Source organism: Melanerpes formicivorus, unplaced genomic scaffold, assembly GCF_026170545.1.
Source record: "Melanerpes formicivorus ecotype bairdi unplaced genomic scaffold, bMelFor1.0.p_v2 SCAF_2, whole genome shotgun sequence".
Classification (NCBI taxonomy): domain Eukaryota; kingdom Metazoa; phylum Chordata; class Aves; order Piciformes; family Picidae; genus Melanerpes; species Melanerpes formicivorus.
In genome coordinates, this window is record NW_027142354.1 from 34,087,652 (window position 1) to 34,112,948 (window position 25,297).

The following is a 25,297-nucleotide window of genomic DNA, read 5'->3' on the forward strand; positions in this document are numbered from 1 at the left end:
TTCCGCTCTATCGTCGGAGGTCTCTCATCTCGCCGTCCTCTCTATGGTGCCAGCCCTGCACCGCCAGGAGCCTGCGGCAGCGCGGCGGGACCACCCTCCTCACCTTCACGCCATGCCGGGTGGTGGGTCCCGGCCGCCCGAGACGCAGCGGAGCTGAGGTAGGCTGACAGACCCTTATCCGCAGAAGGGGAAGGGGAGATGTTTCCCCCGGTGCCGCGCTCCGCCGCCGCCTTCCGCTCAGTCCCGGCCGCGACTGGAGGCTACGGGGCGGGTGGAGGGCCACCGAGCGGACGGCGAGGAGGTGCCGTCACCGCCGTCTCGCCAAGGTAAGGCGAGGCGGCGGGGACGGCACCTTCCTGCCTGCCCGCCGGCGGCGGCGAAGCTTCGCTGTGAAGCGAACGAGCACGCGCGGAGGCCAGCAGCGGGCGGGATGGGCTCGCTGCCCGCCTCATCCGGGATGGCGGGTACCGGCGCTGCGGCTCCTTCACCTGGAGCGGTGCCCCTGGCTCAAGCCATAGGGAGAAGACCTGTAGCCACGGTTGGCCGTTTAGGAGGGGAAGGCTTCTCTGCCGGTAAGGAACGCTCTGCCGGGCTCCAGTTGAGCAACGTCTGCACAGTTTGTTGGTGGAAGTCCCAGCAGCTACATATTTAGTTTGAGGTTTGCCTGGGTGTTTCACCGGAGTCTTTGATCTCCGCGTCTGCCGCTAAAAAGTCACTTCGGGACTCGGTTCTTTGTATCGCCCTGCCGCCCTCAGCAGGTGCAGGATCCTGCTCCGGCAGATCCCTGACATTTTCGTCGGCATCTTTCTGCCCGGTACCGCCTTGCAATTACGTTTTAGGTAAAACCAGTATTTCAGTGGCAGCGACGTTGTCATTTCAACAGTTTCCCCAATGCCTTAACGAGAAATAATTTTAAGACCATCTTCAAAAAGTATTCGAGTTCTGCAAAACTGGGATTCAGCCTTCAAGGATACTGTGCTAAAACCTGTCAGTGGCAGGTGAGTGGCCATGGTGTGATGGAGTTCTGGTGAAAGGATGAGAATCCTCCGAGACGTGTTTCCCTGCTCCCTGACTAGTTTGTGCACAAGGCAGGAGGGATCTGTGAATCAGAGAGTATACAGATTTTCAAATTAACAGGTCAAAACCAGACTATGATTTTGTGCAAATTAAATAATTTCTTATGTCTTGTTTTTATGTTTGTAAAGTGAGAAATTAATGCATGCCTGCTTACTAAACAAAGTCATTTTGTTCAACATACCTCTAGTAACAGAACCTGGGACAGAAAATTGGGGCTTTGCTGTTTGCTGCATGGGAGGTCTGCATGTGGCATCAGGAGGGGCTGGGCTGAATTTAGGAAAGATTGCAAAAGGCATGTCAGATGCAGCAATTCTTAATATCTGCAATTTATTTTTAAATACTCTTTTATTCTGAGTGCTGTAATAGCCTTCCCTGTGCCTTAAGGGAAATGGACAGGCTATTCAGTTGGATGATTAGATAGACCTCAATCCATTTTTATGTTTTTAACTTTATGTTTTTAATAGCTTTTTTGCTCTCTTACTAATCAGTCTGATAATTCAATAATTCATAGGACTTTCAGAACATGTAGCAGAACTTGGTTTTCTTAGAGCGTTTAGTAATGTTCTGTTTAGCATTCTTTTTCAGAGTTTATTGATACCTATGGCCACAAAAAATTAGGTATGGCTACTGTATTACCATGTTATATTCCATTTATTTAATGGTCAATTAAGGGATTTGGGGATTTTTTTATTGCCAGTCAGAGCACTCAGGAAGACTAGGGTCATCTTTGAATGGAGTATCTGAGATGATTCAGAGCAGTGTTTTCTAAGTAAAGCCAAATGCCTTGACATTATTTATACACTAGAAATGATACACTTTTTTCATATTTTTATTTACATTAGCTTAATATTTAACCATATTTTTCTATGGGATAAATATATTAATTTTTTTTTCCCCTCCCTAGAACTACCACGTATGTACTGAATCTTGCATACATAAAGGATTACCTCTCTCTGGCCTGGTCATTATCCTTGAGAAACTGTTCAAAAGTTAGGAAAATGGTAAGTTTTGTACATTGTTTTTTTGTTCTTGTTGTTTAGAAATTACAATGCAGGAAGTTGTTTAGTACATTAAAACATATTCCAAGGACATTTGAACAGTTATTTTTAAGTTAATGGTGGATTGTGGTTTGTATTTTCTAGCTTACTCCAGCTATTGTCACATGCAAAAATTTAGAGTCTTAAATTATGAAGACATAAGGCTCTATGATGTTAAGTGCATTGTTGGGTGGTATAAAATTGTTGTTTCCTCCTGAGTTTTGGGGTTTGGGTCAGGTTTTTTTAATAAATAGGAGAAGGAATCAAAAGGGTTACCTGTGTGATTGGATTCCAGCCTAAGCTTGAACCAAGAGAGCTCATGAGTTTTATGGTTCAAAAAGATCAGATATTTTTCATCTCAGTGGTCTTTTGCATTTACTTTTTTTTTCTTCTTCATGTAAGACATACTTTTGAAGCTAATATTACAGCATTTGTCTTTTAGTATTATTTTTCTATATAGCAACCACATAGCCATAGTAAATATTGACCAGCATTTCTCAGTGAGGGGGCAAATTGTGGTAGAATGTACATCTTGATCTCAGCTTTTCAAACTCTCATGCCCATACTTCATTTTAAGTGCAGATTCAGTAAAATTCCCATCTTACACAGAAAGAATCCAAGATGCATATACTGAACATTCAGCATACTTCAGTAATTTTGTTGTAATACTTTGGGTGGTGACCAAGGAACATAATAAAAAGAGTGGTAAGAGATTTCTTCAAAAGTGCTCAGGAAAATAGTGTGTCTTACACATTTCCAACTAGAGAATAGCATCATTCTTTTTTCCTGTTCCCTTGTCATTGCTGTCCTTAGTTACAAACCCATGTATGCATAAAGGAAACATTGAAGACTGAACTTGCATTTTAATCTGGTTTGAGATTGGTTGAGTTTGCAACCTCTGGGTTGTATTGGACATCTTTCTGGCAGGTGAAAATCATTCTATATAAGGAGGTCAGCAATTTTGTACTGAGAGCTCTATAAACCTTAGTTTATGGCTTTCTATGTGTAGTCAGCTGACAATGGACACTAGGGTGAGCAAAGTATTTTTTTTTATGTTTGGCCAATTTATTAGTACCAAGGGAAATAAGAAACCAAAGCTCTTGGAAGCCTGCCTGCTCCATGTGACAGTCTGGTGCTAAAAACCTGATTAATAGGGAAATACTGTCCATTTAAAGTGGTCTAGATCAAAAGTGGTGCAGATCGCTGGAGAGTGAGTGTTCAGGTACCAATTAAGTGAAGCTATCAAGTCCTCCTTAGAGATCCTTTCTGAGCACTAGCTTTATGGTTATGTTAATATAAGCTTATTTGGGAAAGACTTGTGTTAAAACACTGCTCCTTTGCAAATTTTGTGTTGTAATAACATGCCATTTAACAGGAAAGCATTTTAACACCAGGTGCAGTTTAACTTTGCAGCCTTACAAACACAACAGCAAAGTTCACAACTGACAAAAGAGCCATTCAGCACAAAACTAAACACTTTTAAATGAGCTGATGTCATGAATTCTGTCCCTACTGATGCTAACAGTGTCCACATCTTATTTTCCCTTCCTATGAACGGCAAGCAGCACTAATTTTTATATTTTTGGTGGAGGGGCAGAGGGTTCTGTAATGTGGAGATCATTACGTAAGCTGTGTAAGTTGTAAGGCATTTTGGCAGGGCTATAAACTTTCTCACTCTGTGCTATATCCGTTCTGTGTATACAGCGGAACTCGGTCCCTAAGGCTATCAATCTGGCATCTTTCATCAGTGCTAAATTTACTGCAAATATTTATTTTGTGCACATGCAAAAAGAAGAAGCTATTAAACTTCTGTGCGCAGGAGTGAAAGTATACAAATAGATGCATCTTCTGTTTATTTCTCTCAGCATTCCTCTCCATTGAATTCTGATGAAAACATTCTGCTGGCTCTTAAACTCACTCAGCCTGTGTTTTTGTGCGTATCTTGTCATGTCTTTGGCAACATTAGCTTGCTCGAGAACTTGCTGTGGTAGATACTATTTTATTCTTGTTTTACTTATTTATCTACTTGCTGTATTGCTGTGATGTCTTTGCATTGCTAGCTTATAAAGAAATTTTAGGGGAGGAATTATGTTAGTGTCTAATATTTCTGTAAACAAATTTTGGCGTGCTGCACACCTCTTCTTTTTTTTTTGGCACAGAGTTGCCTAGGAGTGTGTAGTTGTTTTGAATGTTGCTCCAATCTAAATAGCTAACATGTGGCCTTACAACGTGAGCTTTGACACTGCTTTTCTCTGTCCGTGGGATTCGTTTAATTTTCTTGTAGGGCAAATTGAGATTAATTTAAAGTAACTTTGTGATTTAAAAACAAAGCAAAACAAAACAAAAACACCCCAAAAATCTAATCCTGGTATTTGTTTTATCTTTGTAATGTAAGCATGTCAGGAAGATTTTTAGGTTCCCTGCATAGATATGGCATTGCAATAATACGTAAATATGTAGTGTACGTTTGGGAAGTTCTTTCCTAATGGTTAAAACTTGGGATCTTTGAGCCTCAAAGTGAGGGCATGATGATCTTGCCACTTTAGATCAACCTTCATGACAGTTCAGGTGTTGGTTCATTCTGTTATTACAGTCTTACACAGATGACTGTTGGCAAAAACAAACAAACTGGGGCACATCTGTCCTGAAACTTAGTTTGTAAGTTGTTCAGTAATGTTTTGGTGTCTTCCTTTATTCCTGTCTTTATAAAATAAAATGATATGCACAATGCCAAGCTTACACATTTGATCCCAGGAAGATTTTATGACAACCAGCATATAAAATTGCTTTTATGCAGTATTGTTTTGGTAGCTGCTTACCTTCCTATCTGGATTTCTCTTTTTCTCAAGGGATACTATTAGTCTACTATTGTAGCACTGAAATATGACATCATTAGGACAAGGAGAAATAGTAATAATTTAGTGTTTCTGTAGGCTGTAAATCTCTTCTGATCTTGGTATAATTTAAACTATTATAGCTTGAATTTTATGTAAAATCAGATTTTACTCTCTTACACTACTGATGCTGGCTTTATTAATGCTTGTGATATTTAGGACATTCTAATGGAAAAATGCCCTTTTTAATGTAAACTACACTCAAAGTAGCTTTGGTAATAAGAGTTTTCTGAAAAACTGATCTAAACCAAATTAGATCTCTGTTTACAGGCTTGGGTATTACAAACATGCATTCAAATTCTAACAGAAAACCTGGTAACTGTGTGCTTCAGAAAACTTTATATGATCTATTAATAAATAGTATGTGTAAATTGATAGAGACGGCTCATATAGTAGGCATATGTTTACACAATTAGAGCTGAAATGAATTAATAACTTCCTGTTGCAAAGAGGAGAATTGGAACAGCTCTAAAGGCAAAATTCAACATTGGATTTAAGTTGTAGCACCTTCATTATTTCAATCGAATTCCACCAGTGATTAATTTTGGGGCAATTATGATTCATTTAACATGGGCCTTTTTTGGTTTATACATGATTGAGTTTTCACTCACGCATTTAAGGGGAAAAAAATTGAGCAAATGTAAGTGTCCATTTTGTATTTCTTCACAGGACATTTTACCAAAAAGTTTATATCACAGTCTTTTTAATGTATTCATCTTTCTTGCATCCCTGTAAAATAAAACAGTATTTTGTAGTTAAGAAATGCATTAGAGCTGATGTAGCAGTTTGACCAACTTCATGGTGGAGATTCAGAGCAAAGAAAATATTTCATCTCAGTCATTTGTATCTGACACTAAGCAATGTCAAAACTAGACCATCCTTCCTTTCTGGAATATAAAACCAACTGATGCAATATTTTGGTAGAGCTGCTGGATGTTCTGATTTTTTTCATGGTGCCAGTTATTGAAGCTCTGACAATTCACTCTGTTCCTAATTAACTTTCTGTTGGATCTGCAGGTTTGGTAACAAAGGGACTGCAAGTATGCAAATAAAATCTATCAAACAATTCATGTTCTCAAGACAAGATTTGGGGACAAGAATGGTGTCATAAATGTTATGGATAGGTTTCCATTCTATTTGTGGTTGTTTCTAGCTTTGATATGATTTAAGGCCTAACTGAATATTTGGACCATGCTAATTTTCTTTGTATTAATGAGGGCTATAAAACTTGCTCATCGGTCAGGTGTAAATTACGGAATTCAGTCTATTTTCAAGGTCTGGGACTGGTCCAGCCTCTAAATGAATGACAGATACTCTGCATTATCCTCTCTCTCTTCCCAAAGGGAAGAGAAATTAAATAAGGGAGAGACTCATGAACTGGAAGAAGAAGCTAAAACTGTAGTTGTTGCTGATAATATTAGTAATAATAATAATAAGCAACTATATACAAAACCAATATTGAACCCAACCGCCCTGATGACAGTTAGTAACTGTCATCACTGATGCTGAGACAGAAGTCCCAGACTGGGTTCAGCATCAGATGGGAACTGAGTTAAGGAACTGGATTTTGGAATGAGATTCATGCATACCAAGGCAAGACAAGTCACTCATAAGTTATTCCTGGCCAATGTTTGTGGCTGTTTATAAAGGTAGGGCAGTGAGGAGAGTTCTCGATCCTCCTAAGCCAGTGTATTCTTCTGCCTGTTACTCCTACCTAAGATAGGTTCTGGTGGTTTGCTTAGACAAGAAAAAAGGAGTGAGCACATTGAATGGTGAGGTCCCCTTTTATTCTTGAACCATTCGGTGTAATTTGTTCTATTGAAGCTTAAAACCTATTCATACACTTGGGGGACTGATCATTTGTTTTGGGTTTTGTGGCATTTGGTGTATTCTGCTCTCTCTAGTTTGAGTTCTGAAAAAGCTTGCTTGTGTGAAATTGTCATCTGAACTCCATCATATGTTCATCAAAAGATACTATTTGTTCCCAGACAATCTCTTGTACTTGGCTGATGACTGAAACAGTTATAGGAGTGTTAAATGTGGAAGAGTAGCTTATGCCTAGCAGTATATATTGATCATTTTATTAAAGCTGTGAGTATACAGTGTGACTAGGAAGCTTAGAAGTTGAAAATAGCAGGTAGAACTTCTTCTCAAACCCTCGCTATTCCTGCTGTTTATAAAGATCATCATGCCTTTAAATGCCACTGCCCCTTGAGAGATGTCACTTCAGTGTCGGAAAGTGCCAAATCACCAGAGTGTATACTCAGACACTTTTGTAAATTCAGAGAAATTAGATAAAAAATTCCTGCCTCTGAATACTTCTCAAAGAAGAGCAGACTAAAGATGCTTGGAGAGATAGACCTGCTAAACCATGTAACTGACACAGAAACAGAAAACTTTATACGTATAAAGATATTTTTACCCCTAGTACATTATTGCAAAGCCAAACAGGGCAAACTGAACAGTCAGGAGGATATTAATGAGATTCTCTCACAGTGAGGCTATCCAGTAATGAGATTGTATGTAAGACTATATTGTGAAATGATAAACTGCTAATGAGTCCATGCTATAAGCGGCACAACAGTATGGTAATTGTTTTCTGCAGGACTGTGAGGCTGGATAATGGAAGTATATACATAAATATTTTTATTTTCCTTTCTCTAGAAATGGCAGCATTCCAGACATTAACTGCTCCACATAAAACACAGTGGAGATCAGAATTCTGCTAGCTGTAAGTGGGCTGACTTTGTGAGATGATTGTAGCTAAATAAATTGCCTACCTTCTTTATCTGCTGTCACTTCTGCAGCAAATTGTGTGATAGTCAAGTAGATCTTCAACAACTAGTGCTTTTCTCTGATTTTTCTCTTGGCTGTGGTGAGGCAAGGGCACTCTGAAGCAATGCAGTGATAATATTCCAGGTTTCTTTAGGTGTATCTTTGATTCAGGGTTAACTTTTGTTGTTGTTGTTTGGGGGTTTTGTTTGTTTGTTTTGGGGCTTTTTTGTTTAGTTTTAACCATCAGTGGCTGGGAGGGACCACAGCCAAGATAGGCAGCTGAACTAGCCAGTGGAGTATTCTATGCCATACTGACATCATGCCCACTATATATATGGGGGGGGGGAGGAGGGGTGTGCAGCTGGGACAAGGCAAATGTGGGTGCTTTGAGTAGGTAGCTCTAGTGGGGCAGGATAAGGCCGAGCTGTGGTAGGTCAGTACTATTCTTCTTGTTTCTTCTCCCTGTGTTGTTTTATTAAAGCCTCCTTATCTCAACCCATTTTATTTCCCATTCCACCAAGGGTGGGAAAGCTCTGTGTGAGTGGCTGTGGGGGGCTTTAGCTGCTGGCTGGGTCTAAGCCACGACACTTTCAGATCAGTAGAAGCAACAAACACTTGTAGAGAAATTGTACTTGAACTTTCTGAGAACATACAGGGTTTTTGTTTATTAGCTCCTGTAACAGAATAGTAGGCATCATCCTTTCTCTTGCAAGCTAATGAATTGATAATGGTATATTGTTTTTACACATAGCTACTCTACAGTTTTCTTGGGCTTGTTGTTGGGATTTGTTGTTTGTTTGTTTTTCTTAGGACTTTTGAAGCTGCTTGTATTAACAACAACAACAAACCCACCAACAAACTAAACAGACAACCCAGAAAGCCCCTGCAATAATAAACTAAATTTCCTTAATCCCAAATACTGCCTTTTTCTTTCACTTCTCCTTAAACTTGCTTAATTTCTTCTTTAAAAGGATCAGGATTCCACAATATCACTAGACATCCTGTTCTGTTGTTTATATGACAACATTTTATAGGCTGAATAACTGTTACCACATGTAGTGCTGACCCTTCCTCTCTGAAATTCTTATGTCACTGTGATCTACATTCTCTTATTTGTGTACATCTTAGTTTGTGTATACTGTGCACAAAGCAAAAATACATGGCTGTATTTGATTGGTGCCTGGTAGGACATAATGAATTCTCTTGTATCCATAGCACTTGCTGTATTATATCTCAGCAGGAAAAAAAAAACCACTTGGACTTGGGGTGTTCTGTTCAGTATCTCTTTTACAGGATGCTCTTCATCTAAGCAGAATGACCGGTTATTCCTGATTTCATAGAGATGTGCTTCATTTATTTTAAAAGACAGAGCGTGGTGTGTTTGTTTTAATGAGATTCTCATTACTTCTTTTGGAGTATTTATTCCTAAAATTAATTTTTGATTAAATTCTAAAAAATGCTTATAAATGCCAATTTTATATGTTTTATCATCAAAGTTAATGAAAAGATTGCATAGAAGCAACCCTGGGAACCAATCTGAAATGCCTATTCAATTTGAATACAGCAGTACAGGTGATACAATGGGGAAAGTGACTTAAAATACATAAATCTCCCTACTTAACATACAGTAATTAAATGGCATGAGAATGAGGTGGGGGGAAGTAGTGTGTTTGGCAGAAGAGCTATATGAAGGCAGTCAAATGGAATAAGAAAGTGATTTGCCATAAACTTTTTGAATGTTATAACCTTTTCAGATTTTTGTCAACAGATACACTGTTATGGTCTTAATTTGTTCTGCGAGATACTTGACAGATCAGTAAATTAAATGCTGAACTACATATTCAGTGAACATTCCTAAATGAAACCTCACCAGATTTTGGGATACAGGAGTTGTGTAGGAGTATTTGAAGGTGGGAGATGTCTTTTTCTGGTTTTGGCTTGGTTTGGTTTTTAATGCCCTCTTCAATTTTGTCTCTGCCAGGTTGGGAAGATCTCATTTTTTCCACTTTTTGGTGTGGTTTGTTTTGGGGGGGCGGGGCAAGGGGGAGTTGGTTGTTTTTCAGAATACCATCCAAACAACTCTATTTAAGGTTATATTTCTTTAATAAGGATAGGTTAAAGAAAGGCTCTGTATACACACAAAAATGAGCAACTAAAAATGTTGTTGAAGTACGTGAAAGAGAGCACTGAAGGGCCAGGGCTTTTAAAAACTGAAATAGACCTAAAATAGAAGCAAATACCACAATATTTCTGTAATGTACATAATGTTTGTCCAAAAGCAAACAAACTTTCAACTAATTTCTTCAATACAGACTTTGTCTTTTAGCCCCTTGGCAACTCCTTTCCATCTTATTTTTGATTTGTACCATAAACACCATGATTATATATGCCTATTGCATGAATCTGTGTGGCAACTGCAACCAAAGCACTTTCTTCCTTTTAGCAGAGGTCAGCAAAGTTCTACCCAGTATTAGCTTTTATTTCTATTTTGAACAACTAGTGATGAGAGAAAAGATGTGCCTGGGAAGAAACTAACATCTTTTTCTTAGCATGTTGTTTCTGTGTGTGAGTAATTTCTATGGCAAAACAGTAATTACAGTAACTGCTTGTTAATGGTCTGTCAAATATAGTTGGAATTTTTGTTTTTAAGTAAATGTTTCTACATGTGTTTTTAGGCAGATCTAAAGTTAAATCTTGGCAGGATTTAGCTTCACCCTTAGTATTTGCCTGGTGTCTTGGTAAAGTCAAAAGGAACGGGAGATGGCAACATTGAAAACAAGAAGGGAAAAATTCCTCTGGGGGGAAAAAAAGATTCCTTGAAAATATCAAGGCTGAGACTGTTCTAAATTCTTTGAACTAGCCCTTTCTGGATTTTAATTTTCTAAGGAGTCATAAGCATTATAGAAAGGAATAGATTTTTAGGGCTACTTTTATTTGGCGAATACTGAATTTCAAATGGTAACCCAACAAACGTTGTTCTGTGCTAGCTATAGAAGCTCTCCAGCATCTCAGATAGGGGGGAACTATCATTTTAGACACATGTTAAAAGGAAATGAGTTAATATTGTCTGTCAAAATGTTAGTTTCCTCTATAGAAAATGTCACTTGTCAAAAGCATCTTTTCCTCATTCTGCACAATCTAATAGGAAACACTTTGTTCAAATGTATTCACGCATTCTGTTTCCCTGTGATAGCTGTTGAAAGGATAAAGTGTTGTCTACTGATAAAAGCAAGGTGACAATGGTAGGACATCCTGACTTTCAATACTGTTAAAAGTAATCCCTAATTGGCTTTGGGTCATTTACTTCAGTCTCCTTTCTGATGTATCATTTAATTTATAAGCTGAAGAGGGCAGCAGTAGTTATTAGTTTGTAGGCTGGGAAGAGTGAGAAGTGAGAAGTAAACTTGTTTAACTTACTGTTTGAGATTTTTTCTTTTGTTTTCTTAGTGCTTTAGAACAGTTACCATCAATAAATCAACAAAACTATAGTGTGGGTGTTTGTAAATACACATAAATGTGTTTCTTGTTCTGATTCTTGCTAGTCTGATTAAACTTCTGTCCTCCTTTTAACCTTATATTTTGTGTTTATCTCTCCTTGAAGAAAAAGGGCTTGATTAAGAATCATCCTTTTAATGAATAGAGGCATTCTCCAGATAGGTATCTCCTCTAGAGTTCCATTTCTCCCTTTGTTGTCTAAGAAAGCCAGTTTTCTTACTTGGTTGCCAAATGAGAATACCATTTGTGTTTCTACTGTACAATTTATTATTCTTCCAGAAAAGAATGGTTCAATCGGAAGGGACCTAGTCCAACTGCCTAACCAGTTCAGGGCTGACCAAAAGCTAAAGCATGTTGTTAAGGGCATTTTCCTAATGCCTTTTAAACACTGACAGGCTTGGGGCATTGACCACTCAGGAAGGGTGTAGTAGTGCTTGACCACTCTCCTGATAAGGAAATGCTTCCTAATGTCCAGTCTAAACCTCCCTTAGCATAGCTTATATGTTACAGGATAGGTGGTATAGTTTTTGTTAGACCAGTGTGGCTGGAAATGGTTAACAAGTTCTTGAAGTTGAAAGCAGACATGGAGTTGTCCTAGTTGGTGCTGACGTGTGCTTCTGTGTTGCACAGCTGATGGTTGCTTTTTGCCCTCCACATGCTTCCCTGAACTCCTCACTACCATCTAGCCTGTGTTTTGAATGCTTATCTGTGAGGATGTTATTGGAGACAGCATCAAAAACATTACCTAAGTCAAGGTAGACAGCATCCATTGCTCTCCCTTCCTTTACTGGGCCAGTCACTCCTTAACCTATGAAGTAGGTTAAGGACTATTTACCCATCAAAATCCACAATAACTACCCTCACAGTAACACAGTATAACTAATATTGGAAGAGACCTCGAGGATCATCGAGTCCAACCTATCAACACAGACCCCATGACTAGACCATGGCACCAAGTGCCACGTCCAATCTCCTCTTGAACACCTCCAGGGATGGTGACTCCAGCACCTCCCCGGGCAGCCCATTCCAATGATTAATGACTCTCTCATTGAACAACTTTCTCCTCGCCTCGAGCCTAAACTTCCCCTGGCGCAGCTTGAGACTGTGTCCCCTTATTCTGGTGCTGGTTGCCTGGGAGAAGAGCAACCCCTTCCTGGCTACAACCACCTTTCAGGTAGTTGTAGAGAGCAATGAGGTCACCCCTGAGCCTCCTCTTCTCCAGGCTAAACAATCCCAGCTCCCTCAGCCTCTCCTCATAGGGCTTGTGCTCAAGGCCTCTCACCAGCCTTGTTGCCCTTCTCTGGACACGTTCAAGTGTCTCAATGTCCTTCTTAAACTGAGGGGCCCAGAACTGGACACAGCACTCAAGGTGCGGCCTAACCAATGCAGAGTACAGGGGCACAATGACTTCCCTGCTCCTGCTGGCCACACTATTCCTAATACAGGCCAGGATGCCATTGGCCCTCTTGGCCACCTGGGCACACTGCTGGCTCATATTCAGGCAGCTGTAGATCAGTACCCCCAGGTCCCTCTCTGTTTGGGAACTCTCCAGCCACTCTGACCCCAGCCTGTATCTCTGCATGGGGTTGTTGTGGCCAAAGTGCAGCCCCTGGCACTTGGACTTGTTAAATGCCATCCCACTGGATTCTGCCCATCTATCCAGTCGGTCAAGGTCCCTCTGCAGTGCCCTTCAACCCTCTAACTGACCAACATCTGCTCCTAACTTGGTGTCATCTGCAAACTTGCTGATGACTGACTCAACCCCCTCATCCAGATCATCAATGAAGATGTTAAAGAGGATGGGGCCCAGCACAGATCCCTGGGGGACGCCCTTGGTGACTGGCCTCCAGCTGGATGTGGCACCATTCACCACCACTCTCTGGGCTCGGCCCTCCAGCCAGTTCCTAACCCAGCACAGAGTGTTGTGGTCCAAGCCACAAGCTGACAGCTTAGTCAGCAGTTTGCTGTGGGGGACGGTGTCAAAGGCCTTGCTGAAGTCCAGGTAGACTACATCCACAGGCCTCCCCACGTCCACCAGATGGGTCACCTGATCATAGAAGGAGATCAGGTTGGAGAGGCAGGACCTGCCCTTCCTAAAAAAACATGTTGGCTGGACCCGAGCCCTTGGCCATCCTTCAGGTGCGCAGTTATTGCTTCCAGGATAATCTGCTCCATCACTTTCCCTGTCACTGAGGTCAGGCTGACTGGCCTGGAGTTTCCAGGTTCCTCCATCCGACCCTTCTTGTAGATGGGGACTACATTGGCCAGTTTCCAGTCACCTGGGACCTCACCGGTGAGCCAGGACTGGAGGAAAATGATGGAGAGCGGCTTGGCCAGCTCATCTGCCAGCTCTCTCAGCACCCTAGGATGGATCCCATCCAGTCCCATGGACTTGTGAGTGTCCAAGTGGCTCAGCAGGTCCTGAACTAATTCCTCATGGATTACTGGGGCATTACACTGCTCCCCAACCCCATTACCCAGCTCAGGAGGTCGCTCGTCCTGAACTCCTTCTGCCTTGCTGTTAAACATTGAGGCAAAGAAGGTGTTCAGGACCTCAGCCTTTTCCTCGTCTTCAGTCACCGTGTTCCCCTTGATAACTTTTGTCATTCATATGTTTGAAAATTATTTCTAGGATTACTTGCTATACCTCTTAGAAACTGAGGTGAGGCTGAACAATCTGTAGTTCCTCAAGTCCTCCTTCTTGTTCTTCTCTGAGATAGGAATGACATTTTCTTTTTTTTTTTTCCTGTCTTCTTAGCAACTACAGTGGCTGTGGAGGAATAATTTGGAGAAAATCTTTAACAGAAACACATTTCTGTGTATGAAAGAAGACCTACTTATTTTGTAATGCATTTTTTAACATTTTCCTTCATTGTGGATTCTTCTAGTAGAATAAAATATTATTTTGCATACTTAGGAAGTGTTCAGTTACTTTGGGTTTACATACTAGGATATAAGACTAAAGAAAGGCTGATGAAAACCTGTTTCCTAAAATGCCTCTTCATTTACAGGAAAGGATAGGAAACTGCTGTAGGAGGCTTGTCTGAGCTCCTCTGTAATACAAGAGCGCTTGCCAGCCATTGGCTTCACTGTTTCAAATATGTGAGCTAAATCTAAAGAGATGTACATAGTGAAGCTATATTTCATCTTTATAGTTGCTAATTTAGAACAGAAGTATTACTATGCTTCTAAAAGCTAAAACCAGAAACTGATACAATAAGAGTACCATGTAACTGCTGCTAATACCCTTTTTTTCTTGTGAATATGCCTCTAATTGCCACATTGATTTGAGCTGCATAGTCACAAAAAAAGGAAAGTTGACCCCTTCTGAGAGTAGGTGGAGGATTAAATTATTTTTTTTATTAACAAACCATCTGCTTCTGTGCACACTGAAGGCACATTGAATGTTTTCTGTAAAGTGACAATCTGAGTCAATACACAGGTTCCGCTTGTACCTACCTACATCTTTGATGCAATACCATCACTGACAGAATTAAAAGTTGTGCTGCTTTTATTCCTGCCTAGTTTATTTCAGGCAAAGTATGATCTTATGTGACAAGAATGTTTTTGTTTTAGCCATGGATTAAAGGGGGGTGAAGGAGGTGGTTTCTGTTTACCTTCATGCTTTTCTCATTAGTTCAGCTGCAACACTATGAGCGCTGCCGTAAAGATCAGCTGTGCTATTGGTCAGGTAAATAGAAGCAATTATAATTGGATAAAAATATGAGTTTATAAATAGGTTTTTGCTTGTAGATATGCTTTGCTTTAAAGTCTGCAATGGAGCAATGAATTACTGTTTGAAAGAGTTTCCCCATACTTACAAAATATATCACTTGGCTGATGTGATTCTTTATTGACTGGCATTAAGTACAAGTTTGTTTATCCATTATAATACACATACTATAAATGCTTCTTCTGGGTTTATATTCCAGGTCTAAAAATACTTTGAGGGAGATTTAGTGGTTCAACAAGTGACGCGCTAATGGATGACAGAGAATTTTCACCAAATGAGGTACAAATAGACTCAAAGGACAGTCTGCCTGCTGACTATAGGGTGGAAAGTTTGGCATCTCCTTTGGTTTCTTCAGCTGATGAAAATGAAAATCAACTTGACAGCGATGGGAATGAGGTTCTGACCAGTCGTAGCATTGCTATGGGACAGCAGAATAATGGTGAGCAGGACAGCATCAATAATAATGAGAATATGGACACTGGAGAGTGTACACCGAGCTGTAAGGAAAGTGAGACCAAGAGATCTGTAAATGTCCATATGGACACCCAGCTGGAGGAAAAGCCTATTACAGAAAAACAGCCATGCGGGAAAAGAAGTCCAAGAAGCAAAAGAAGCTCCACTAAAAAATCTAAAGGTACTTTATTGAAAAAAAAAAAAAAAAAGTTGTTCTGTTTATTTAAATTACAACACTGTATTTATTACCTGTGAACTAACAAGAAAGATATATTTTAATGGTATGTCGTGGGTTGAGGGGAAGGCCCAGCCTTCACAACTGTATGCTTCCTCCATTGTCTACCAGTTAAACTTATATTAACCTCCACCTTAATTAACTCTTGAGATCCACCAGTGACTCCCAAAATAGTTATAGACTCTGATCCCTGATAATTTGATGGCATTATGGTGCACTGAGCTCCTGTGTCAACCAAGGCCCTGTACTTTCGAAATTGTCAAGTGCCAGGCCACTGGATGTACACATCCCAATAGATTCTATTATCTCTGTTATCCCTCTCCTCCCCCTGGCGGGAGGCAGGGCACCCCTAGTTATGGGGAACATGCCCACATGTGCATTGCGCACAGTGTGCAGTGTTAGAATAAACCTTTATTAGAATAAACCAAACCAGGTTGGAAGAGACCTTCAAGATCATCGTGTCCAACCCATCAACCAATCCAACCCACCCAAACAGCTAACCCATGGCACCAAGCACCCCATCAAGTCTCCTTCTGAACACCTTCAATGACGGCCACTCCACCACCTCCCCGGGCAACCCATTCCATAGCGCAATCACTCTTTCTGTATAGAACTTCTTCCTAACATCCAACCTGAACCTCCCCTGGCGCAGCCTGAGACTGTGTCCTCTTGTTCTGGTACTGGGTGCTTGGGAGAAGAGACCATCATCAGCCTGTCTACAACCTCCCTTCAGGTAGTTGTAGAGAGTGATAAGGTCACCCCTGAGTCTCCTCTTCTCCAGGCTAAGCAGCCCCAGCTCCCTCAGCCTCTCCTCATAGGGCTTGTGTTCCAAACCCCTCACCAACTTTGTTGCTCTTCTCTGGACTCGTTCCAGCAAGTCAACATCCTTCCTAAACTGAGGGGCCCAGAACTGGACACAGTACTCGAGGTGTGGCCTAACCAGTGCAGTGTACAGGGGCAGAATGACCTCCCTGCTCCTGCTGGCCACACTGTTCCTGATGCAGGCCAGGATGCCATTGGCCCTCTTGGCTGCCTGGGCACACTGCAGGCTCATGTTCATCCTACCATCAACCAGCACCCCCAGGTCCCTCTCTGCCTGGCTGCTCTCTAGCCACTCTGACCCCAGCCTGTAGCACTGCATGGGGTTGTTGTGGCCAATGTGCAGAACCCGGCATTTGGATGTGTTAAATCTCATGCCGTTGGATTCTGCCCATCTGTCCAGCCTGTCGAGGTCTCTCTGCAGAGCCTCTCTACCCTCCAGCAGATCAACTCTTGCCCCCAGCTTGGTGTCGTCAGCAAATTTACTGATGATGGACTCAATGCCCTCATCCAGATCATCAATAAAGATGTTAAAGAGCACAGGGCCCAGCACTGATCCTTGGGGCACACCACTAGTGACTGGCTGCCAGCTGGATGTGGCACCATTCACCACCACTCTCTGGGCTCGGCCCTCCAGCCAGTTCCTAACCCATCGCAGTGTGCTCCCGTCCAAGCCATGGGCTGACAGCTTGGCCAGCATTTTGCTATGGGGGACGGTGTCAAAGGCCTTGCTGAGGTCCAGGTAGACTACATCAACAGGCCTCCCCACATCCACCAGGCGGGTCACCTGATCATAGAAGGAGATCAGGTTGGTCAGGCAGGACCTGCCCTTCCTAAATCCATGCTGGCTAGGTCTGATCCCTTGGCCATCCTGTAAGTGTTGTGTTATTGAACTCAGGATGACCTGTTCCATGATCTTGCCTGGCACTGAGGTCAGGCTGACAGGCCGGTAATTCCCTGGCTCATCCAACCGGCCCTTCTTATGGATGGGCACCACGTTGGCCAGCTTCCAGTCCTCTGGGACCTCTCCAGTGAGCCAGGACTGCTGGAAAATTATGGAGAGTGGCTTGGCCAGCTCATCTGCCAGCTCTCTCAGCACCCTAGGATGAATCCCATCTGGTCCCATGGACTTGTGGGGATCCAGGCTGCTAAGGAGAGTTCCAACCACCGCCTCATGGAATATAGGGAAACTGCAGCTCCCTGGCTCCTTCTGCTAGCTCTGCAGGCCAGCTGTCAGGAAGACGTTCTGCCCTTCTAATAAAAATTGAGGCAAAGAAGGTAACTGGAGCCACTGTTGTAGCTACTAGAGTTGTTCTGGGGAACTGTGGAAGTAACAGCTACCCTTCTGGTATTGCTACTTTGGGTTCTGCCACTTTGCAATTCTTTCAGTCTCCTGAAAAGATTAGAAGTTGGTTGGCCATCCCAGCGGTTCATGTTCTCACCAAAGTGATCATGCAGAGTTATCCAAATAGTCCTACGTGACTGCCTTGGTGGTCTGTTTTGATTTGATCTGTTTTGGAATGACCTCCTTGGAGGACATGTATTCCTCACAGATGAAACTTGTATCCACCTGGAGGAAGAATTGAAATTATCCCTTTGTGCCAATTGGGATATGGAATTTTTAAATTCATCTTTTAACTCTCTCATGCTTCAGTGGCTCAGTTGGTAGGGTGTGGAACTATGAGTGTTGAGGTCATGGGTTCGAATCCTGGAGGAGTAATTGGAGTTATCTCTTTGTGCCAATTGGTATATGGAATCTTTCAGATCCTTCATGCAACTCTCAATTTTTCCAGACAGAGTTTCAATGGCTGAAACCAAAGAAACATGTGTCATGCTATCCTCCAATTGTCTCATTTGATCACTGAATTGGCCAACCGTAGGAGGAGCTCCACTGTAATTTCTTGACACAATTCTGCTTGCCAGAATGTTTGCATAATTAGAAGAAGCAAGCTTGATGAGCTTTTTAGCAAGACCAGTACCCACAGGAATGTCATCAGGATTCACAGTTTCATGTTCACCATAGAGTATCTCTCTAACATCAAATTCTCTCAGGCACTTAATTCCCTCATCTATGGTAGTCCAGGGTTTAGGATTCCATGGAAGATCATCTCGGGAAGGGTATCTCAGGGCAACTGCAAATAAAAGGCATATCCACAGATTAACCTTACCGAGAGCCCTGCCTAGATGTCTATCTATTCCATTATCCTTCGAGAGAGTTCCTAGCTGAGCTGCTGACTCGTCTCCAACTATTAGAGCTGGAGCACCTGTATCATAATATCTACTAAGCCAAGTTAGAATTGGCTCCTTATCTGCGCTGGCATAATCTTTGCGGACATTTCTCCGCTCTTCGCGAGGAGACGGACAGCCCAACAGGTCATCATCTTCTCCATCTACCGCATCTTCCTGAACTGGTTGTCCCCATAATCCTGCTGACACTCTCCTAAGGATCTCTCTAAGCTGAGAAGCGCCCTTAGCTGCTGTCTTAGCTGCATCTCTTTCTGGTGTTGATCTCAATAATTCAGCTAGATCTTTGAAACAAATCTTCTCTTCCTCCTCATCAGGATCTTTTCTAGTAGAGGGTCCCTCACCAGGATCAGTCTCCTGCCCTTCTCCTCCATTAGCTCCTCATTCCTCTTTGGTCTTTCCACTTCTAGTCTTTAAAACAGCCACTTTAACAGAAGCTGACAGGTTCTGAGATAAATCAGCTACTGTGGGAGTGGCTTCCGGTCCCACCCAGAGAGTGGGCGGAAATGAACCTGCCCCGTTAATGGCCGAAGAAGAAGAAGGAGGAGGAGAAGGAGGAGACGCCATGTTGGCAGTTGCTGCCGCCCCTGGCAGTTTGCCAGAATCAGTCTTTTGTTTATAAAACATTCAACCATAGTGTCCCTTTCTTAAAGGCGCAGCCTCAAACGGTCACATGGTAGTACTGGTTATTTTTAAACTTTTGCTGAAGGGTATAGTTTTGTTTTTTCTCAGGAGACTTAGTAGTCCTAAATCAGATTCAGTGCTAGATATTTTCAGCTTCTGTATTTAAACACAGACTTTGTAGTAAATGGAACATATCAAGGAAGCAAATGTAGATGGAGGTGCAGGGTTTTGGTATGGAAGTTAGACTGACTTCTAAGTCAGAATTGCCAGAAATTTGGGCAATATATTTTTGTTCAATTGAACGTCGGGTTCAAGTGCAAGATTTTAGTGTCTTGATAAAGTGTCAAGATCTGAAATCTTGATATAAGTACCAAACAGTTTGATCTTGGCCTGCTGTTAAAATCTATTTATGTTTCAAAGCCTTTTTATAGGTACTTCTAAGATGTGTATTTTGGGCAATGAGCTGTTTAAAAATGCATTTTACCAATTTTTTATGTTATTTCTCCTTCAGACCTTTTGGATATTAATTTGATAATATAAAAGTTTATTGCATTTTCTTATCTGAGATGCTTCTTCCCTTTTTTGCCTGAGTAGGATTTGTCTGCATCAACACAATGTGTTATTATATTAGGTTTTCACCACGAATCATAAAGCTTAGTTCTCACAGTGCTGCAATATATTAATTAATATCAGTTGCAGTGTATTTCATTGCATAGGTATCTTTGAAAATTATAGGAACAACCAAATTGTGCCTGTTTTGTTTTTTTTTTCCTATGTTGCTTTTTTCACCTAAAGACTGAGAAGATGGGAAATTTAGCTACTTGAAGTAGATAATTCCAAAATACAGATTTCCTGGTAAATGGCAAGTCTTTTATAACCTAATCCAAAAACTGATGGTGATTAATGATGACATCAGTTGGCAATGGAAGACCAAGAGATGTCATCTTTCTGGACTTTTGTAAAGCCTTTGACTCGGTCCCCCGCAACATCCTTCTAAGATGAAGAGATATGAATTTTATAGGTAGACTGTTCAATGGATAAAGAATTAATGGGATGATCAAATCCAAAGGGTACTGGCCAACAACACAGTGTCCAGATGGAGGTGGGTGACAAATGGCGTCCCTCAGGGGACCGGCACTGGTTGATATCCTCATCAATGCTAACAGTGAGATTGAGTGCACCCTCAGCAAGTTTGCCGGTGATTATAAGCTGAGTGGTGCAGTTGATATGACTGAGGGATAGTACGTCATCCAGAGGGACCTAGACAGGCTGAAGAAGTGAGCTCAGGTGAACCTCATGAGCTTATATAAGGCCAAAGTGCAGGGTCCTGCACCTAGTCTGGGGCAGTCCTTGGTACCAACCAATACAGGCTGAGGGATGATGAAATTGAGAGCAGCCACGCAGAAAAAGAATTGGGGATGCTGGTGGATGGGAAGCTGAATGTGAGCAAACAGTGTGCACTTGCAGCCCAGCAGGGCTGCATCAAAAGCAGCATGGCCAGGAGGTCAAGAGGTGATTCTGCCCCTCTACTCTGCTCTTATGTCCTGGAGTACTGTGTCCAGCTGGGGAATCCTCACTGAAAGAAGGGCAAGGACCTGCTGGATAGCATCCTAAAGAAGGACACAAAGCTGATCAGAGGGCTGGAGCACCTTTCCTTCAAAGAGAGGCTGAGAGAGTTGGGGTTGTCTCGCACGGAGAAAAGAAGGCTCTGGAGGAATCTTATAGTGACCTTCCAGTACCTGAAGGTGATCTTCAGGAAAGCTGGGGAGGGACTTTTTGTAAGAGCGTGTGGTCACAGGACAAGGGGCAATAATTTTAAACTACAGTAGGGTAGATTTAGATTGGACATAAGGAAGAAGCTATTTACTGTGAGGATGGTGGAACACTGGAACAGGTTGCCCAGAGAAGTTGTGGACACTTCATCTGTGGAAGTGTTTAAGGTCAGGTTGGATGAGGCTTTGAGCAGCCTGGTATAGTGGGAGGTGTCCCTGCCCATGGTAGTGAGGACTGGAACTAAATGATATTTAAGGTCCTTTCAAACTCAAGCCATTCTAAGATTCTGTGATCTGAAAGGATTATAAAACAGGTAAAGAAGGGAAAGGAAGGAGGCTTGCATTCCGTATCTTGTACATACAGCCAAAATCAGGAAGAGAAAGTTTATATTTTCTAGCAAAGAAAAGAGGATCTTGAAATCTGTCATTATAGGAAGAATAAGTTCTCATTAAAAGATGCAGCAAGTCATTAAGTATATATTTCAACTGTGGTTTTAATGTTTAAAAATAGAATGGAACAATTAAAACAAGAGCTTGGCACAAGCAGTTGAGCACCAGGCATGTGTATGATGGAAATAACAGGAAACAAGTTGATGAAATGTGATACAGACATGTGGGCAGAGGTATCTGAAGTACGATGAGAGGAAGAACAGGAAAACTTCACCCAAACATTGGAAGTTAAACTTTTCTTGTATTCTCTCTCTGTTAGTGTGTCTTTTTGTTGATAAATGCAGTCACCGGATGCAGAAGTACCACAAAAAGAGGCCTGCGCAGTAGATCACTGTTTTTAAGGCAAAAAGCAGAAATCTGAAATACAGAACATTTTATAGAAAAATCTAGCAACAGAAAATACCACAACAGTGTCCTGCCTGCAAAACTTACAAAAGTTGTGTTGAATTTCTATGAACATACTCTTGCAACTTTATTAATAAAGAACTTTGGCTGTACAGAAGGAGGACCAAAAGATAAAATTTTCAAAATTTCTGGAGAGTGCAGATATCTTCATTTTGGTGAGAATCTTACATCTCATTTTTAGCACCAAATATTTTAAACATTATCTGAGTATCCCTTTACATAAAAGAAACAAACTAGCTTTCTTGTCTTTAACTTGGAGGCAGACAGGAGAATAATCAAACCAGAGTAAAAGATGTTTATGACATACTAGATATGTTCTGCTTTTCTGAGATTGCAGTAACATATTAGCCAGCCTGTTGACAGTGGTACAGTCTGGATTGTGGGGAGACTTTATTGCTCTCTTCAACTACCTGTACTCAGCATTGGTTAGGCCACACCTTGAGTACTGTGTCCAGTTCTGGGCCTCTCAGTTTAGGAAAGATGTTAACTTGCTGAAACATGTCCAGAGAAGGGCAGCAAAGCTGGGGAGGGGTTTGGAGCACAAGCTGAAGAGGCTGAAGGAGCTGGGGTTGCTTAGCCTGGAGAAGAGGAGGCTTAGAGGAGACCTTATTGCTGTCTACAACTACCTGAAGGGAGGTTGTAGCCAGGTGGGGATTGGTCTCTTCTCCCAGGCAACCAGCACCGAAACAAAAGGACACAGTCTCAAGCTGCACCAGGGGAAGTTTAGGATGGATGTTAAGAAGAAATTCTTTCCAGAAAGAGTGATTGGCCGTTGGAATGGGCTGCTTGGAGAGGTGGTGGAGTCACCATCACTGGAGGTGTTTAGGAAGAGACTTGATGGGCTGTTTGGTGCCATGGTTTAGTTGATTGGATAGTGTTGGGTGATAGGTTGGACTTGATGATCTTGAAGGTCTCTTCCAACCTGGTTTGGTCTGTTCTATTCTATTCTTTGAAGAAGATCTCTGAAGGGATGACAGCAGAATGCCATATTTGCATGGCATGTGCTTTCATGTTTTGTTTTTTTGTTTAACTGTTGAGAAGTCATGGATGAGGTACTTTCACTTACAGCTAAATAAGAAATTTATGTACTTTCTTCCTTTTCCCTATAAGCAAACCTCTTAGAGTCACTGTTACCCATTCAAGACATCTCCAAGGGGGAACCAATAGACTGTAATGGCTTACAGTGAATTTGTCACCTGACTTGCCATTGGTTTTTGAGTTCATCTCAGTGTGCTGGAGTAACTAGGTCCAAGATTTTGCCTATGCATTGCTGGAAGAAGCACCTCCTTTTGGCTGTCTGAATGCTGCAGTAGACTCATTAGAGTGGATTGACAAGTCTGTAGCTTCCAGGTCCCATATTTCTCTCACATTCTTGTTGTACATTAATACTAGCTTTGAATTTACTATGATTATGTCTGTTTAAAGAGGACACTGGTGATCAAAGAAGTGATGTAAATTTAAACTGACAAAACCTTGGTGATTATTCATACTTGGATTCCTTGTAATGAGTTGTACTAACCTTAGTGCGGTAAAGATAGTGACTCATGAAGTGTCACTTGCTTCAATGTATTTTTTGTAAATGTGAACTTCAAATTATTTCTATCCTCTTAAAATAATTTTATCTTTTTTTCCAAAAGATCAGTCCTAGCATAATTAGTAACTTAATATTGTAAAATCACAGTGTGTATTCTCTTAAGATAGTATAGTGTGTTAACTTGCACTTATTTTTGCCCCAAGTTAAATTTGGTGACATAAGGTTTTCCTGTAAATTATTCAAATTATTCCTTGAAGCAGCTTAAATGTGAGGAAAGAAAATGGGAGTGGTTGGGATGATTGGTGTTGCAGCAAATAAACTATATGAATATAGTCAAGTTACATGAAAACTCAAGCAGTGTTATTTTATTTAAGGCTCTGTGCTATGCTAAAAATTTTGAGCTTGCTCAGTTGGGGTTCTATCTTTACTGCCAGCACTCATGTCTTAAAATCTTTTCTATTAAAAATTATTTTTTTTTTTTTAATACTTGCTGGTGTTGGGGTTGTTGGTTTGGTTTTGAGGTTTTTCAGTAGTTCTTGAATGAATCAGTCTGAACCAGCTTTCTGGAGCTGAGTAGGAAAGAGTGTTTAAAAAAAGCAATTACCATATGTTTTCTGTACTAAAAACTTCTGTTACTGGTGATTTAAGCTAATGCTACTGAATGTGAAATTTAAAATTAAATTTAAAAAAAACCAAGATAATATTCAGAAATTTTATTTTTATATGAAATGCCTCATACTTGAATCTGACTCATATTCACTCAGGTGGCAAGAGCACCTGAATTTCATATACTTGCAGTGCTAAGAAAACAATGAAAAAACAACGAAAGTTGAGACATATTGAAAAATGTGTTTGTTTTTTATTCAAGGTCTGTCAAAAGTGAATCTTTTGCAAACATGGGGCTGCTTCTGTGAACTGTTAGGGAAATTTTGAGAAAGTTTGCTTCTCCCAGTGTCACAGGAAACAGTGGCACACAACTGAGCATAGAAACCTCTATGAGAGACAAAGCAGAAAGTTGAACACAGCTCTCTGCCCCATTCCTAGTGAGTGCTCTGGATATTGGAGAATTGCTCTCCTGCAGTTTTTGAGATTTATTTTCATAAAGGCTTAGGTTCCATTCTAGTGTGGAACCAACTATCAAAGTATGGGGTAAATATCAATGCTTTGCAAAGTGAAAAAACTTAAGCCTTGCTGTTTAAAATACCAGAAATCTATGTAAGATACCAGTCTTTACTAAAAACCAGTGTTGTGTGCTTTTTTCAAGAACATAGAGAAAAAAGACCATAACACCTTTATAATGGAATAGCATATACTAAGTGATTTTGCCTAAAAAACAGTTGCAGTGCTACTAAGGCACAAATGCTGTCTTGTGTTTAAATAGAACAAGGTGGAGTTAACCTGAATGACTGTAAGGCCTCGCTTCAGAATCAAGGGAGTAATTTGTGAGAAGAATTTAATTCCAAGTGAATGACAGCTTAACTATATGCAGGAATAGTATGCAGTTTATAAAGTATGTGTTAGTACCACAACAACATGAAAATAAAGGTTTTTCATTATAGTTGATATTGAGCACATTTCAGTGAACTTTTTTTTATATCACAGGTGACTACTAAGTGCTCAATAAAATGCAGATTGAGGTAATATTTAGGGGTGATTTTTCTGGAGGAAAAGATTGGCAGAACACATGGACCCTCTTTTCTGGTTTCATGATCATGTGTTCAACAAAAAGGTGTATTAAGGCAGCCTTCAT

General features: G+C 41.1%; 1 protein-coding gene across 4 annotated transcripts in view; it reads left to right on the forward strand.

Moving 5' to 3' along the window:
• The first annotated feature begins 18 nt into the window (after positions 1-18).
• Positions 19-25,297, forward strand: part of CNST (consortin, connexin sorting protein) — a 58,313-nt gene continuing 33,034 nt past the window's right edge. The window contains exons 1-3 of one of the 4 annotated variants that reach the window (XM_068155731.1): positions 19-158; positions 1,982-2,078; positions 15,211-15,645. In XM_068155731.1, coding sequence (XP_068011832.1) covers positions 15,261-15,645 — 385 coding nt within the window. In that variant the 5' untranslated portion in view covers positions 19-158; positions 1,982-2,078; positions 15,211-15,260. The other 3 variants (XM_068155740.1, XM_068155750.1, XM_068155759.1) reach the window with 3 other exon arrangements.